Source organism: Coregonus clupeaformis, chromosome 16, assembly GCF_020615455.1.
Source record: "Coregonus clupeaformis isolate EN_2021a chromosome 16, ASM2061545v1, whole genome shotgun sequence".
Taxonomy (NCBI): domain Eukaryota; kingdom Metazoa; phylum Chordata; class Actinopteri; order Salmoniformes; family Salmonidae; genus Coregonus; species Coregonus clupeaformis.
The window spans coordinates 43,550,803-43,567,138 of NC_059207.1; the positions used below are offsets into that span (position 1 = coordinate 43,550,803).

At 40.9% G+C, this 16,336-nt stretch overlaps 1 protein-coding gene across 4 annotated transcripts in view; it reads right to left on the minus strand.

The window, feature by feature from the left end:
• LOC121584954 (ceramide transfer protein) overlaps positions 1 to 9,840 on the minus strand; it is a 40,399-nt gene extending 30,559 nt beyond the window's left edge. For 3 of the 4 annotated variants that reach the window (XM_041901228.2, XM_041901227.2, XM_041901226.2), the window contains exons 1-2: positions 9,344 to 9,840; positions 7,221 to 7,355 (exon numbers count right to left, since the gene is read on the minus strand). In XM_041901228.2, coding sequence (XP_041757162.1) covers positions 7,221 to 7,355; positions 9,344 to 9,436 — 228 coding nt within the window. In that variant the 5' untranslated portion in view covers positions 9,437 to 9,840. The remainder of the gene's footprint in view (positions 1 to 7,220; positions 7,356 to 9,343) is intronic. The other variant, XM_041901229.2, reaches the window with a different exon arrangement.
• Between the last annotated feature and the right edge of the window lie 6,496 nt (positions 9,841 to 16,336).

Sequence of the window (16,336 nt, forward strand, 5' to 3'; positions counted from 1 at the left end):
ATCTAGGAGGCAACTATCTGCATTGACCCTTTTTGCACTAACTCTTGACTCATCACATATGCTGATGTTACTGTTTATTATCTATCCTGTTGCCTAGTCACTTTATCCCTACCTATATGTACATATCTACCTCAATTACCTCGTACCCCCGCACATGGACTCGGTACTGGCACCCCGTGTATACAGCCAAGTTATCATTACTCATTGTGGATTTATTCCTCGCGTTATTCTTCTTCCATTTTTCTATTATTTCTCTGCATTGTAGTGCTGAGCGATTAACCGAAATGTCGGTTATTTTTCATTTTTTAAACAACTGATTGATCAACATGTTCAATTATTTGATATCCATTTCGTTCGTTTTTTTCCTGTGAGCTCCATGCTCAGTTTCTGTAGAGATAAATCAGATCAAGTCCGAACTGTGCGATGTAGTAGGGAGGGTGTACTTTCAAACAGGCCAACATTCTACACAGTTTAGTGCAGAAAATGTGGTAATTAACCACAATGACCATAATCCATTGGGCGCCCGCTTACTTGTCCGGTCTGTGTGGAGCAGACAGAGACCTCGTTGAAAGAGAGAAGAGAGAACGTGCGAGAGGGATAGAAATGAGTTGCTTTGCGAGGTATCTCTCCCTGAAAATCCATGATCTAAGACTAAGTGATTGATAGTTGGTATTCAGCAGTCATAAAAGTAGGCCTTATTTACTTTGAAGGAAGTGCAGGCAGCAGCTCGATAGAGATGATGACTTGGAATAAAATAATAAAGTCATCAAATTAAACAAATGGAATTTAGACAAAATATTTTATAAAATGTAAAGTAATGTGAATAAATGATGGTTAATAAGTGATAAGCAGTAATGGGCAGTCACTACCATCATGGGACTTTTATTAATTGTATATTCTGTGTTAAAGCATTCAACCCACATAATGCATAGCGTATGTAATGTCCCCCCCCCCAAAAATAGTCAAAACCGAAATCAAAAACAGTGATTCTTTTTTAATAATCGAACAGACCTCAAAAAGCACTAATCGCTCAGCACTACTGCATTGTTGGGAAGGGCCCGTTAGCGTTTCACTGTTAATCTACAGCTGTTTTTTACAAAGAATGTGACAAATAAACATTTTATGACTTCTCCACCCTACTCCAATCAAGCATTCCTTTAAGAATCTCTGTTGTCTGTGTGACTCATAGGAAGCATTAAGTCCACTGGCAGCAGGCTGTATCAGACATGGCCCATAAAGCCTGGCTTTATTGTCTCTCCTTTAAAACTGTTCCTTCCCAAGGAGCACAGTGTATTGCCATCCATCGCTCTGGGTTTGTGTGTGTGGAGATCTGATTTAGAACACTATAGCTGCCAATACTGCAGTTGCTTCGCTTGTTGGTTCTTTGGTTGTTTTGAAAACATTGTTAGTATTGTTGACATTATCAATAGTAGTTCATAATATAATATTATAATATGCCATTTAGCAGACGCTTTTATCCAAAGCGACTTAGTCATGCGTGCATCAATTTTTTGTATTTTGTTCATCATTAACATCATTATCAACTCTTTAATGTGAAAATATTTTACATTGTACTTGAATATAAAAGTAACAGAGAATACAAATCAAAATACATGTACTGCATGAAAAGAGAAGATATTTGGGAGAGCAATGTTTAAACAGTAGCCTGCAGTGCCATGACACAGCATGAGGTTGAGCCATAGCCTGAGGCACAATCATCTGACTGTTGCATTTCCATGTGTGTGAGGTCAGCATACTGTACCGAGTCTATGGTGTATGACCTAACTGTGATGTTGGTTTCTATTGAGCAAGATATTAACCAATGGATAGTTTCCGCATTCCTCAGACCTCACATACCACTGATAGAGGAGTCTGTCAACAGAGAGCTCAGGCTTTGGGATATTTGGAAAGAGGGCAGAAGGGGATTGCGTCTCTCTGATATCCCTTTCATACGAAGACGTTTTTCCGCCAACTTTACCATACCGGCAACTTTTTTCAGGCTTTTCCTTATATCTGAAAGGGATTGCCGGTATCAAAGTCGAAACTTTTATTTACGCCTAACGACTTAGTAATCATCTCGTAAGCTTCTGCCTATGGTTTAGTATGAAACGTAGCCGTAATGCTGAGGCGGCTTTTGGCACGCACTACACTCAAACTCTTGATGGTTGCTAGGCAGTGCCAGTTAACTATCCTCCTGGCAGTTGTAAACTTTGCGAGGCATGTCACTTCTCCCATCTCTTCACATAGCCCACCACTAAGCATGCATGTTTTCTTAAGCACAATTGGATGGATCCATAAAGAATTACTGAGGGATTAAATATCAATGAATGACAAAAATATTGTAAGAAAGTAGGCTAATGCAGTTGAAGGCATTCTGTTGCTTACTGAAACTCCCAAAGTCATCCAATCTTTGTAATAATTTTGAAGCAATAGCCTACCTGCGTGTGGTCAACTAGATGATCATTTCAACACCGTTTTGGGACAGCGCCATCGCGCTGCTTTGAGACAAGTGTGGGGACTCGTCTTGATAAAATCAATCATGTCCGATTTTTGTTTTCACTGAATCTCCGTTTGGATATTGGTTAGGCTACAATTAGGCTGGGGAAATGTTAGCTAAGTTGAGGTGAGTGCTACTCATAATCATCTTGTCTAGTTGTTGGCTCATTTATTAGAACATTTTGCCAGCATGTTATCTTTATTTAACTAGGCAAGTCAGTTAAGAACAAATTATTTATTTACAATGACGGCCTACACTGGCCAAACCCGGACGACGCTGGGCCAATTGTGCGCCGCCCTATGGGACTCCCAATCACGGCCGGTTGTGATACAGCCTGGAATCAAACCATGGGGTCTGTAGTGGCTCCTCAAGCTCTGAGATGCAGTGCCTTAGACCACTGTCACTCGCAGTCGTTAAGTAGCCTAGGCCTACTCCCCACCAAAAGCCTGACTTTGTTTCACTGAATCTCCGTCTGTATAGGCTATTTGGTTCATTGGTTTCTGGTTGGGCAAATACGTGGAGGTGGTATAGCTCATCTATCACTGATCAGAAACATTTAGCGCAATAATGTAGGCTAAATCAAGTGTAGGTCTATTATTTTTGCTTGATCGCGTATAGGCATCTCCAAAAGCCGGTGGAGGTTGTGAAATATGAATATGAGACTCGCATATTTTAGAAAATAGGATTGCTATTATTTTCTAAAATCGGTATCATGAAGAATATACTTTCAATGTAAGACCCTACGCCTGCTCCCTAAAAGTGGAGTGAGTGTAGGAAAGAGATGAAACTTGGATTTTAAAAAAGCATGGGCTTCGTTTCAAAATATCACTTTTTTATGACAGCGGTTCCACACGTTCCCGTGACAAGCTGTGTGGAATAAATATTATTTGTATTTTATTCTGTTATATTCCATTATATTGTTACTACAAAATATGTGTTTTAACTGTGATATCTTCTCTGTTTAATTGACAAAATAATGAACTATTCATTTCATTCATTTGGAGGTAACATAATTATACACAAAATATGCCATTCTATTGTTTTGAAAATACATTTTATTAGTCTTAAGTTTCTTAGGACCTGCCTAAACGAATTAATAATGGATTTCTTTTTGATGGTGTATGTTCAATGGCTTTATTGAAATAGAGGCCCACCCACATCAGCACACCACCACCACCACTACTAGTCAACAGCATGCAGCTATGTGCACGGGAGGTATAAAAGGCATATGCAGGCAATAATGTGGTAAAAATTGGCTTGTTTGTAAGGGGTCATATAAACATTGCCCCAAAATACTGTAAATCCTATGTGAAAGCAGTAGGAGTCATTATTACAGACTGAATGCCACCGACTGGGTGGGTGTGCTGCTAGTATTAAAACCTTGTAGTCCTCAGAGTTTCATTTACCTAGAAAAAAGGAACTAACGCTCTCTCAAGAGCACAAAGACACCTTTGCAACTTCCTTCAAACTGCATGCAGAATTCATCTCACTCTGGGGAAGTAGATACAGGGCCTCATTACCAAAATCCAGAAGTATCCCTTTAAGGGAAATTGCAACAACCCATATTGTAGTGTTAATCCGACTTGATCCTTTAATCCTATTGCACAAATAGCAGTAATACCATTTGTTTGGCCTTTGTATTGAACCATGGTATTTTCTGAGAGAAAATAAAATGTTTAACCAGGGTGTTGGATTTCAGCTTATCTGACCAACAGGAGGCCTGCCTGAGGGAAATAAAGTGTCAAATGGCAAGAAACAGAACCTGTCCCATAAATGATAAGAGTCCAAATGAGGATGTGTCCAGCATGGTTGATATGAGTGTTCAGGCTATGGGTGACACAATAGAGAATTACATTTCCCACAGAACGAATACCCCTTTTCGAGCCAAATCCACCTTTTGTCCATCCAGATACAGAAATCCCTCCCTAGAAACATACTGCAGATTGGTGGGAAAAGATGTCTCAGATTCTGAATAAGAAATTAGAATACAGATTCTACAAAAATCTCCCTAAAGAACAGAGACAAGTATTGGATGATTAAAAAAATGATTTTTACTTTGATAGTGCGTAATGCTGACAAGGGTGGAGCTGTGGTGTTGTTAAACCGTGATGACTATGTGAATGAGATCCGGGGTCAATTGAACACCACCACTTTCTATCAGAAATTGTCACGTGACCCCACACCACTGTTCAAAGATGAGATTCACTGCAAGCTGAAGTGTCTTGTGGAAAGTGGAGACATTATGCAAAAATAAGAGTTCATGAAAGTAGACAATCCAATCAGGAGCGTTATTCATGCCTTACCAAAAATCCACAAACGATTGGATAAGTCACCAGGGAGACCTAATGTGGCCTCCATTGGCTCAATGACTGAAAATATTTCTGCTTTTGTAGATTCTATGGACATGATTAACACCCTCAAGACAATGCACAATATCAATGGGGAGATGCTTATGGCTTGCTTTGATGTTGAATCCCTGTATACTAATATCCCCCACCAGGGAGGCCTAGAAGCCATGGCACACTATCTTAGTCAAAGACCCACTCCCTACCACTAACTGTGTTGTTGAACTTGCTGAGATTGTTCTCACTAAGAACTTTTTCATGTTTAAAAATGACATGTTCATTCAACAGAAGGGAACTGCTATGGGTAGTAAAATGGCACCGAATTACAGCAATCTGTATGTGGGGTTGTTTGAGAATAATGTGATTTTCAGCCCTAACAATCCATTCTTGCGCCATATCAAGCTCTGGAAATGCTTAATTGATGACGTATTCCTTCCATTTCAGGGCACAGCAGAGTAACTTCATCGATTCCACTCCATCAATACAAGCAGTGAACATTTGAAATTCACCCTCACCTTTGATGCGCATGAAACAAGTTTTCTTGACATTTTGATTAAGAAGGGCTTAAACATGGACCTATGCAGGAAGCCAACGGACAGGAATTCCCTGTTTCACAGAGACAGCTTCCACCCTACACCTCTAAAAAAAGAGCCTCCCCATCAGCCAATACAGTCGCATACGCAGGATTTGTAGTACACAGAGGGACTATGAGAAACAAGCCGACAATCTGGATGAGCGATTCAGACACCGGGGTTACCCAGAGGAATGGCTGCATGACACAAGGGAACGTTATAAAAATATGACCCAGGATGACAGCCACACGCCCAAACCTCCCCGCCCTCCTGACCAACGCGTTCAATGCTTCCTTCATTACTCCTCATTGGTAAACAGGTTGACCACATCATTAAAAAACACTGGCACATCTTGAGCACTGATCCACAACTGGAAAACCTGTTTAAAGAACCCCCCGCGGGTAGTCTTCAGACGCGCCCCCAACATCAGTCAAATGGTGGTGAGGTCTGATCTTCCACCAGTGCCACGTAGTACCTTTCTAGACAATGTGCTGGAGGGTAACTATAGATGTGGCGGATGTACCCAGTGTAACTTTACGAACAAATGAACAATGTTCAATCACCCTATTACGGGCAAGGCCATTAAGATTAAGGGCATCATTACATGTTCCACAAAAAACGTGATATACCTGATCAAGTGTATTTGTGGTCTATGCTATGTAGGAAAAATGAAACGAGCTCTGAAAACAACGATAGCAGAACACTGAAGTAATATCAGGACCCTTGACCAGAGATCCCCCTGTGGCTGCGCATTTCATGGAGGCTCGTCACAACATTAGCTCTCTGAGATACATTGGTAACGAACATGTTAACACTCCTAGGAGGGGGGGGGGGATAGTGATAATCTATTATTGAGAAGAGAATTGTATTGGATTCACCGTTTGTGTACCATGTCTCCTAGAGGTCTGAACCAAGAGTTTGATATCAGACCATTTCTTACATGAACATGTCACTTTGATTTGTCTTGCCTTCCAGGTCTCCTACTTGGTCATTTTGTACATATATATTATTTTCTGGAACTACTACATGTGCCCATCTCATTGATATCAAATTATTAGATACACAAATTGTTTTTGCAATTTGTGTATCTATGCGTCATGTGAGGTGAAATGTGTATATTTTGGGATGTGAACACTCAGTTTGTTTGTTTGACCTGACGAAGATCCGTTTCGGATCTATATGTTTTCAATAAAGCGGTGAATTGGGAGCTTTAACAGTGTGCCGGCCTTCTTGTTCTATACTAGTATTCTTTATTAGCCCAGCACCTATGTTTTTAAGGATGTGCGTATGACCACAAACATTTCTATAGAAGAAACAGAAGCATGGCATACAAAGGCTAACAGTATGTGGCCAAAGATTACATTTCAAGACGAAATCAGGATTTCAGTTGCCTAATAAAGGACTATGTATGTGTGTTTACAAATGGTTCTCCTTGTAGTGTCAGTATGCCCTTGTCTGATAAAATACTGCTCTCTATCCCCTACTGTGCACTAACAGCCTCATTACTGGTTAATGTTTAGCTCTCTGGGTCAGAAAAATGTGGACCCAAGGAATGACACGTTATTGCTCAAAGTAATGATAGAGAACATCCTAACATTGTCTGCATTTTAGGCAAGCATTTCACTAGGACATTTTCACCTAATCTTTAAAACCAGTAGAACGGGACTGAGATAGTCTTTTGAGATAACCTTTACTTTCCCTGCTGGTATGATGGAAGTCTTGAAGTCCATTTTGTTGTGACAGGTGCCATAATAATGTGCCATAACGCTGCTTTCTGAGAATAAATGAACCTTTACTCTAACTTACTGTGATGAAAGCCTTGCTGAGACACAGAGAGCCTCTGCAGCCGTACTCCCGTTCATCCTCTGACTTATAGTAGCTCAGAGTGTTGTTCTTCAACACTACCCACCGGTTCTGCCATCCATGAATGTAGTTTGTCCACTGTCAACAAACATAAAGGCAGATAGTCAAGGCTACAATTCTCCTAGCAGTGCATTTACAGTAGGAAGGTAATGTATTTAGTTTCACACTTAAGTTTCAAACAATCACTAAAGATGATGATGATTAGTTTAATAATTAATTGAAAGAGAAGTGGGTGTTGGTGGCCCACAAAGATGCCATACAAAGCAACTGGGCCCACCTTGTTATTAGTAGCTGGGGCAGTTTGTTTGTGGTACCTATTGTCTGATAGTAGGCCTAATTGAGATTGATCAAACATTTTCAACCTAATCCAACCATTGTCCACAATAGGGAAGTGCCCACCATAGGGAAGTGTAAAACAATTGACTATCAATCAGTCTCCTGAGTGGCGCAGTGGTCTAAGGCACTGCATCGCAGTGCTAACTGTGCCACTAGAGATCCTGGTTCGAATCCAGGCTCTGTCGCAGCCGGCCGCGACCGGGAGACTCATGGGCGGCGCACAATTGGCCCAGCGTCATCCAGGGTAGGGGAGGGAATGGCCGGCAGGGATGTAGCTCAGTTGATAGAGCATGGCGTTTGCAACGCCAGGGTTGTGGGTTTGATTCCCACGGGGGGCCAGTATAAAAAATATATATATATATTTATTCACTAACTGTAAGTCGCTCTGGATAAGAGTGTCTGCTAAATGACTGAAATGTAAATCACAACTCATACACCAGCTTGAGTGCTTTGAATCAAAAACTAGCAGCTAGCTATCTACACTGAACAAAAAATAGAAACGCAACAATTTCAAAGATTTTACTGAGTTACAGTTCATATAAGGAAATCAGTCAATTGAAATAAATTCATTATAAAAATCTATAGATTTCACATGACTGGGAATATAGATATGCATCTGTTGGTCACAGATACCTTAAAAAAGGGTAGGGGCATAGATAAAAAAAAACAGTCAGTATCTGGTGTGACCAACATTTGCCTCATGCAGCGCAACAAATCTGCACATAGATTTGATCAGACTGTTGATTGTGGCCTGTGGAATGTTGTCCCACTCCTCTTCAATGGCAATGTTAAGTTGCTGGATATTGGCGGGAACTGGAACGCGCTGTCGTACACGTCGATACAGAGCATCCAAACATGCTCAATGGGTGACATGTCTGGTGAGTATCCAGGAACTGGGACATTTTCAGCTTCCAGGAATTGTGTACAAATCCTTGCAACACTGTGCATTATCGTGCTGAAACATGAGCTGATGGCGGCGGATGAATGGCACGACAATGGGCCTAAGGATCGCATCACGGTATCTCTGTGCATTCAAATTGCCATTGATAAAACACAGTTGTATTCGGTATCCTTAGCTTATGACTGCCCATACCATAAACCCACCGCAAACCATGGGACACTGTTCACAACGTTGACGTCAGAAAACCGCTCGCCCACACGACGCAATACACATGGTCTGCGGTTGTGAGGCCTGTTGGACGTACTACAAATTCTCTAAAAATAAGTTGGAGGCGGCTTAGAGAAATTAACATTATATTCTCTGGCAACAGTTGGTGGACATTCCTACAGTCAGCATGCCAATTGCACCCTCCCTCAACTTGATACATCTGTGGCATTGTCTTGTGTCACAAAACTGCACATTTTAGAGTGACCGTTTGTCCCCAGCACAAGGTGCACCTGTGTAATGATCATGTTATTTAATCAGTTTCTTGATATGCCACACCTGTCAGGTGGATGGATTATCTTGGCAAAGAGGAAATGCTCACTAACAGGGATGTAAACAAATTTGTGCACAACATTTGAGAGAAATAAGCTTTTTGTACGCATGGAACATTTCTGGGATCTTTTAATTCAACTCATGAAACATTGGAACAACACTTTACAGGTTGCGTTTACATTTTCGTTCAGTGTAGTTATTCTAGTTGTATCCTAGCAGTGTTTTTGAGAGAATCAAGCCCTCATTAGCCATTTTAATAAAGATCCAATGTTGTTTGTTTTTTAGGACTTACCTTGCTTAGGACGCCACCAAGTTCAACAAGATGCCCAGATTCGGGATCAACATCTTCATCGGAGCCCGACGAGTTCGAACTCTTCTCCGACATTTAGCAACCAAGTTGTTGGGTAACGTTAACTAGGTAAAGGCTAGCGTTTCCCACGAGAAAATTAAAATACACAAATTGATAAGACGTGGCGAAGCGAGTATTGCCAAATCGATACGACTGCAAACGTTGTGGCAAACCATGAAACAATCAGGAGTGGCTTGCTTAGCTGCCGTAGCTAGTTAAGACTCTGGCATGCAATCTAAATCCACAATCTCTTGCGGGATGTGTGTTTCGATAAGCAACACGACAAACGTTAGGTAGAAATAGGCTCTGCAATGCAATTAGCTAAAGCTAGTTAGCTGGCTAGCAATCCAGTAAAAATGCAGCAGACAAAATAGTCCTGTTCAAATGCGCCATATCCTCTACGATCAAATACACATAATCCTTTCAAATGGCTCAGAAACTACGATAGCTAGCTAGCTACCCCCCTAGCGCCCTCTGGCGGACCTTGCGACCATAGAGATGTATAAATTTCGCCTTTGTAGTATTTGTCCCATTAGTTTCAGTTTCAAGATTTAATGTCAGATGCACAAGTACAGTGAAATGCCTTTCTAGCAAGCTCTAACCCCAACAATGCAGTAATCAATAACAATGTAATACTAAAAATAACAAGGTAGAACAAAAAAAGAAGAACACGATAAAGTAAGTACGCATACCATATTCAGGGTCAGTTCCAGTACCCTATTTACAATGTGTAGGGATACTGGATCGATAGAGGTAGATAAGTATAGGGGAAAGGTGACTAGGCATCAGCATATACACTACATGACCAAAAGTATGTGGACACCTGCTTGTCGAACATTCCAATTCATCCCAAAGGTGTTCGATGGGGTTGAGGTCAAGGCTCTGTGCAGGCCAGTCAAGTTCTTCCACACCGATCTCGACAAACCATTTCTGTATGGACCTCGCTTTGTGCATGGGGACATTGTCATGCTGAAACAGGAAAGGGCATTCCCAAAACTGTTGCCACAAAGTTGGAAGCACAGAATCGTCTAGAATGTTATTGTATGCTGTAGCGTTAAGATTTCTCTTCACTGGATCTTAGAGGCCTAGCCTGAACCATGAAAAACAGCCCCAGTCCATTATTCCTCCTCCACCAAACTTTACAGTTGGCACTATGCATTGGGGCAGGTAGCGTTCTCCTGGCATCCGTCAAAACCAGATTAGTCCGTCGGACTGCCAGATGGTGAAGGGTGATTTATCACTCCAGAGTCACTCCAGCCGACGCTTGGCATTGCGCATGGTGATTTTAGGCTTGTGTGCGGCTGCTCGGCCATGGAAACCCATTTCATGAAGCTCCCGACTAACAGTTCTTGTGCTGACGTTGCTTCCAGTGGCAGTTTGGAACTCGGTAGTGAGTGTTGCAACCGAGGACAGATTAGTTTTACACGCTATGCACTTCAGCACTCGGCGGTCCCGTTCTGTGAGCTTGTGTGGCCAACAACTTCTCGGCTGAGCCATTGTTGCTCCTTGACGTTTCCACTTCACAATAACAGCACTTACAGTTGACCGGGGCAGCTCTAGCAGAGAAGAAATTTGACAAACTGACTTGTTGGAAAGGTGGCATCCAGTGGAGGCTGCTGAGGAGAGGACGGCTTATAATAATGGCTGGAATGGAATCAAACACATGGAAACCATGTGTTTGATGTATTTGATACCATTCCACGTGCCCGTCCTCCCCAATTAAGCTGCCACCAACCTCTTGTGGTGGCATCCTATGACGGTGCCACGTTGAAAGTCACTGACCTCTTCAGTAAGGCCATTCTACTGCAAATGTTTGTCTATGGAGATTGCATCGCTGTGTGCTCGATTTTATACACCTGTCAGCAACGGGTGTGGCTGAAATAGCCGAATCCACTAATTTGACAGGGTGTCCAGATACTTTTGTATATATAGTGTATGATAAACAGAGTAGCAGCAGCGTATGTGAAGATTGTATGTGAGTGGGTGTGAGTAGAGTCAGTAGTAATGTATGTGCATATTATTTGTGTGTGAGCAAATTATGGAGTGAGTGTTTGTTAGTGTGTTGGAGTATCAGTCTGCGTAGTGTGTAGGGCCCTGTGAGTGTGCATAGAGATAGTGCAAACAATAATAAAATACAACAGGTTTTTTTTGGCTTCTGTGAGGGCACAGGCAGCGCCATTGTGGCTATCTCCATTTTGAAGTAGTCCATTCTTTTTCTTTATTTTTATTATTATTATCCACCACCCCCCCTCTTCGGAGGACACATATCTTGTTTGTTTTTTTACAGCTTTTCTGCTACATATACATACATTTTACATAGACATTTTGCAAACACATTTGACATACATACTTTAATCCCACCCCTCAGCCACTCTCAGCCCATCCCACCTATCACCATAGACCATCCTCATTTGGTTTCCATGTGCCAAATATTTATCAATTGTGCTGTGATGTATTACATAAATGTTGAACCTTTCTAATCGCATTGTATCCACAAATTGTGAGCTAAAGTTGAAAACCATTCCTATGAGTATTATTACATTATTTATTGACTGACTATGGCTTTCCAAATCGCCCAATACTGCTATTTGTAAGGATAATTATTCCTGAACCTGTGACCAGAAACAAGCTACAGTGAGGGAAAAAAGTTTTTGATCCCCTGCTGATTTTGTACGTTTGTCCACTGACAAAGAAATGATCAGTCTATAATTTTAATGGTAGGTTTATTTGAACAGTGAGAAACAGAATAACAACAAAAAAATCCAGAAAAACGCATGTCAAAAATGTTATAAATTGTTTTGCATTTTAATGAGGGAAATAAGTATTTGACGCCCCTCTCAATCAGAAAGATTTCTGGCTCCCAGGTGTCTTTTATACAGGTAACGAGCTGAGATTAGGAGCACACTCTTAAAGGGAGTGCTCCTAATCTCTACTTGTTACCTGTATAAAAGACACCTGTCCACAGAAGCAATCAATCAATCAGATTCCAAACTCTCCACCATGGCCAAGACCAAAGAGCTCTCCAAGGATGTCAGGGACACGATTGTAGACCTACACAAGGCTGGAATAGGCTACAAGACAATCGCCAAGCAGCTTGGTGAAAAGGTGACAACAGTTGGAAGAAACACAAAAAAACTGTCAATCTCCCTCGGCCTGGGGCTCCATGCAAGATCTCACCTCGTGGAGTTGCAATGATCATGAGAACGGTGAGGAATCAGCCCAGAACTACACGGGAGGATCTTGTCAATGATTTCAAGGCAGCTGGGACCATAGTCACCAAGAAAACAATTGGTAACACACTACGCCGTGAAGGACTGAAATCCTGCAGCGCCTGCAAGGTCCCCTGCTCAAGAAAGCACATATACAGGCCCGTCTGAAGTTTGCCAATGAACATCTGAATGATTCAGAGGAGAACTGGGTGAAAGTGTTGTGGTCAGATGAGACCAAAATGGAGCTCTTTGGCATCAACTCAACTCGCCGTGTTTGGAGGAGGAGGAATTCTGCCTATGACCCCAAGAACACCATCCCCACCGTCAAACATGGAGGTGGAAACATTATGCTTTGGGGGTGTTTTTCTGCTAAGGGGACAGGACAACTTCACTGCATCAAAGGGACGATGGACGGGGCCATGTACCGTCAAATATTGGGTGAGAACCTCCTTCCCTCAGCCAGGGCATTGAAAATGGGTCGTGGATGGGTATTCCAGCATGACATGACCCAAAACACACGGCCAAGGCAACAAAGGAGTGGCTCAAGAAGAGGCACATTAAGGTCCTGGAGTGGCCTAGCCAGTCTCCAGACCTTAATCCCATAGAAAATATGTGGAGGGAGCTGAAGGTCGAGTTGCCAAACATCAGCCTCGAAACCTTAATGACTTGGAGAAGATCTGCAAAGAGGAGTGGAACAAAATCCCTCCTGAGATGTGTACAAACCTGGTGGCCAACTACAAGAAAGGTCTGATCTCTGTGATTGCCAACAAGGGTTTTGCCACCAAGTACTAAGTCATGTTTTGCAGAGTGGTCAAATACTTATTTCCCTCATTAAAATGCAAATCAATGTATTTTATTTTTGACATGGGTTTTTCTGGATTTTGTTGTTGTTATTCTGTCTCTCACTGTTCAAATAAACCTAACATTAAAATGATAGACTGATCATGTCTTTGTCAGTGGGCAAACGTACATAAACAGCAGGGGATCAAATACTTTTTTCCATCACTGTAGGGGCAATACCAGAATAAATGATCTAGGGATTCTGTCTCTTCGCAGAAAGATCTACAGAGCTGAGATTGTTATATACCCCATATATATATAGCATTCTGTTGGTGGCAAGAATATTGTATAACAATTTAAATTGAAAAACTCGAAGTATTGAATCAAGTGTTTTTTGTACCAGTTCATAAACCATATGCCATTGAATCGGTACATCGAAAATCTCTTCCCATTTATTTTGCAACCTGTATGGTGCAGCTGTCAACATTTTTGTCCTCAAATGAAACTGGTATCTTTATCTATTTATGCCAATTCCTTTCAGCCAATTTGTATCTTTAATATATGGAAGACAAACAATTTCCCTACCTTCTCCCTTTTCCACAAGCCTCCTCCGTTTTTGTGGTAATGCTGCAATCAGTTGGTTATAAGTTTGGATTGAGCAGACATTCCCATATATTTTGATAGCTGCATATGTGACATAACTCCACCGTTTATATTCATAATATCATTAATAAATATAATACCTTTTTTATTTGTATCCATAAAGAATGGTTTTTTATTCATCAGTATATTTGAGTTTAACCATAACATTTGTTGTAATATTTGTTCTCTCTTTTCTGGAGGATAAAACTGAAATTGTAACCAGCTTTGTATGGCTTGTTTAAGAAAGGGCGATACTTTAAACAAAATTTCATTTTCAATTAGTCGGAAATGAGAAGTTGTAATCTGTATAAAAGCAAAAAGGCAATTTTTGAACAAGGGATTAGCCTTTTTTAATAGTCTACTGTAGAACCATTTTGGGTTTAAGTATAACTTATGTATGAGTGAAGCTTTTAGTGAGAGATTTAAAGCTTTAATATTTAATATGTTTAGCCCCCCAAACTCATATTCATTATATAAATAGGCACGTTTAATTTTGTCTGGCTTAGTGTAGCCGGCTCGGTCTGTTCGTTGCCGACTACTGCGTTGTGTTCCGGTGCACTGAAGACAAGACGCTGGCGTACTTGAAGGCACTTTATTGTGTACAACTCTCTCAATCTGTTCAACATCAAAGAGAGAAAATGTTCAACACTCTACCCTCGACCAGAATCCGCCTCTCCCAGCCGAATACAATGCAGACTCAGTATAATCACATTCAAAAATACAAGGAATAAAATACAACATCATTGGAAAATAAACATTGCATCTGGTGTATATCTTATGTATGTGTCATATTCATGTTATCTCTGCCAAAAACTCTGAGCTTTTAGCCTTTATATTAATACTGTGCAACATGACATAAACCATCTTTCAAACAGGTAATACATACAGTAATATGCACGAAGCAACATGTAATCCTTCACATTTGAGCTTTTCAGTGCCATTAAACACTAATCAATACATGAAAACATTTTAAATGAACACATTTTTAACCTGATATAGGGAATACATACCTGTTCAACATCAAAGAGAGAAAATGTTCAACACTCTACCCTCGACCAGAATCCGCCTAACATAAAAAGAACAACGTGAGCTTCGTCACAAGAGGATAGAATGATGATTGCTAACTTACAGCTAAACAGAACACGAGGTTAGCTAAGTTAGCAATTTCTCAACTCTCAAAAATGGCTATATTCACGACACAGCTTGATTAAATGTACGTACACTCATCATATAATATACATACAAGTTACTATGTGCACTGAAACGTTTTAGTTTTAACAGGTATATCAAGTTTATGTCACGCCGAAGTGAACACGTACCTCTCCCAGCCGAATACAATGCAGACTGAGAAAAGCACAACATCCCTCCGCATATAACCAACTCTAGAGGGCGCACTTACACAACTAACTCTCCCAATATCTGTAGACTACACGAAATGCTGAACAATACAATATTTTGGTGAAATCAACTCACAAAATAAAATAAAAAATAGAAAATGAACGGTTGCAAAAATCTGTAATTCTTTGACCTGTTACATTAGCATTCCAAATAAAATGAAATATTTTTTGCTCATATGATTTAAAAAACAAGTCATCTGGAGTAGGCAGCGCCATTAGTAAGTAAGTAAACTGTGATAGGACCAAAGAGTTATTCAATGGGATTTTTCCATAAATAGACAAGTATTTACCTCTCCATGGTTGCAGAATCGTATCTATTTTTGCAAACTTTCTATTGAAATTGATTGTGGTAAATTAATTTCTATTTTTTGAGATGTGAATCCCAAGTATGTCTACTTCACCATCCTCCCATTTTATTGGTAAGCTACAAGGTAGTGTAAATACTGTGTCTTTTAACGATCCAATACATTTTACGTTTTACGTTTTTTACGTTTTAAGTCATTTAGCAGACGCTCTTATCCAGAGCGACTTACAGTTAGTGAATACATATATATTTTTTATACTGGCCCCCCGTGGGACTCGAACCCACAACCCTGGCGTTGCAAACGCCATGCTCTAGCAACTGAGCTACATCCCTGCCGGCCATTCCCTCCCCTACCCTGGACGACGCTGGGCCAATTGTGCGCCGCCCATGAGTCTCCCGGTCACGGCCGGCTGCGACAGAGCCTGGATTCGAACCAGGATCTCTAGTGGCACAGTTAGCACTGCGATGCGGCGCCTTAGGTACTTTTTTTTTTTTTTTTTTTTACGTAATATTGTACACTTCCAGAGTCCAGAGAGGCTAAAAAAGTGATCAAGATCTTCGATTTTCTTCTTACTACTGCTATGAGTTGGTTAACAAACTAAAA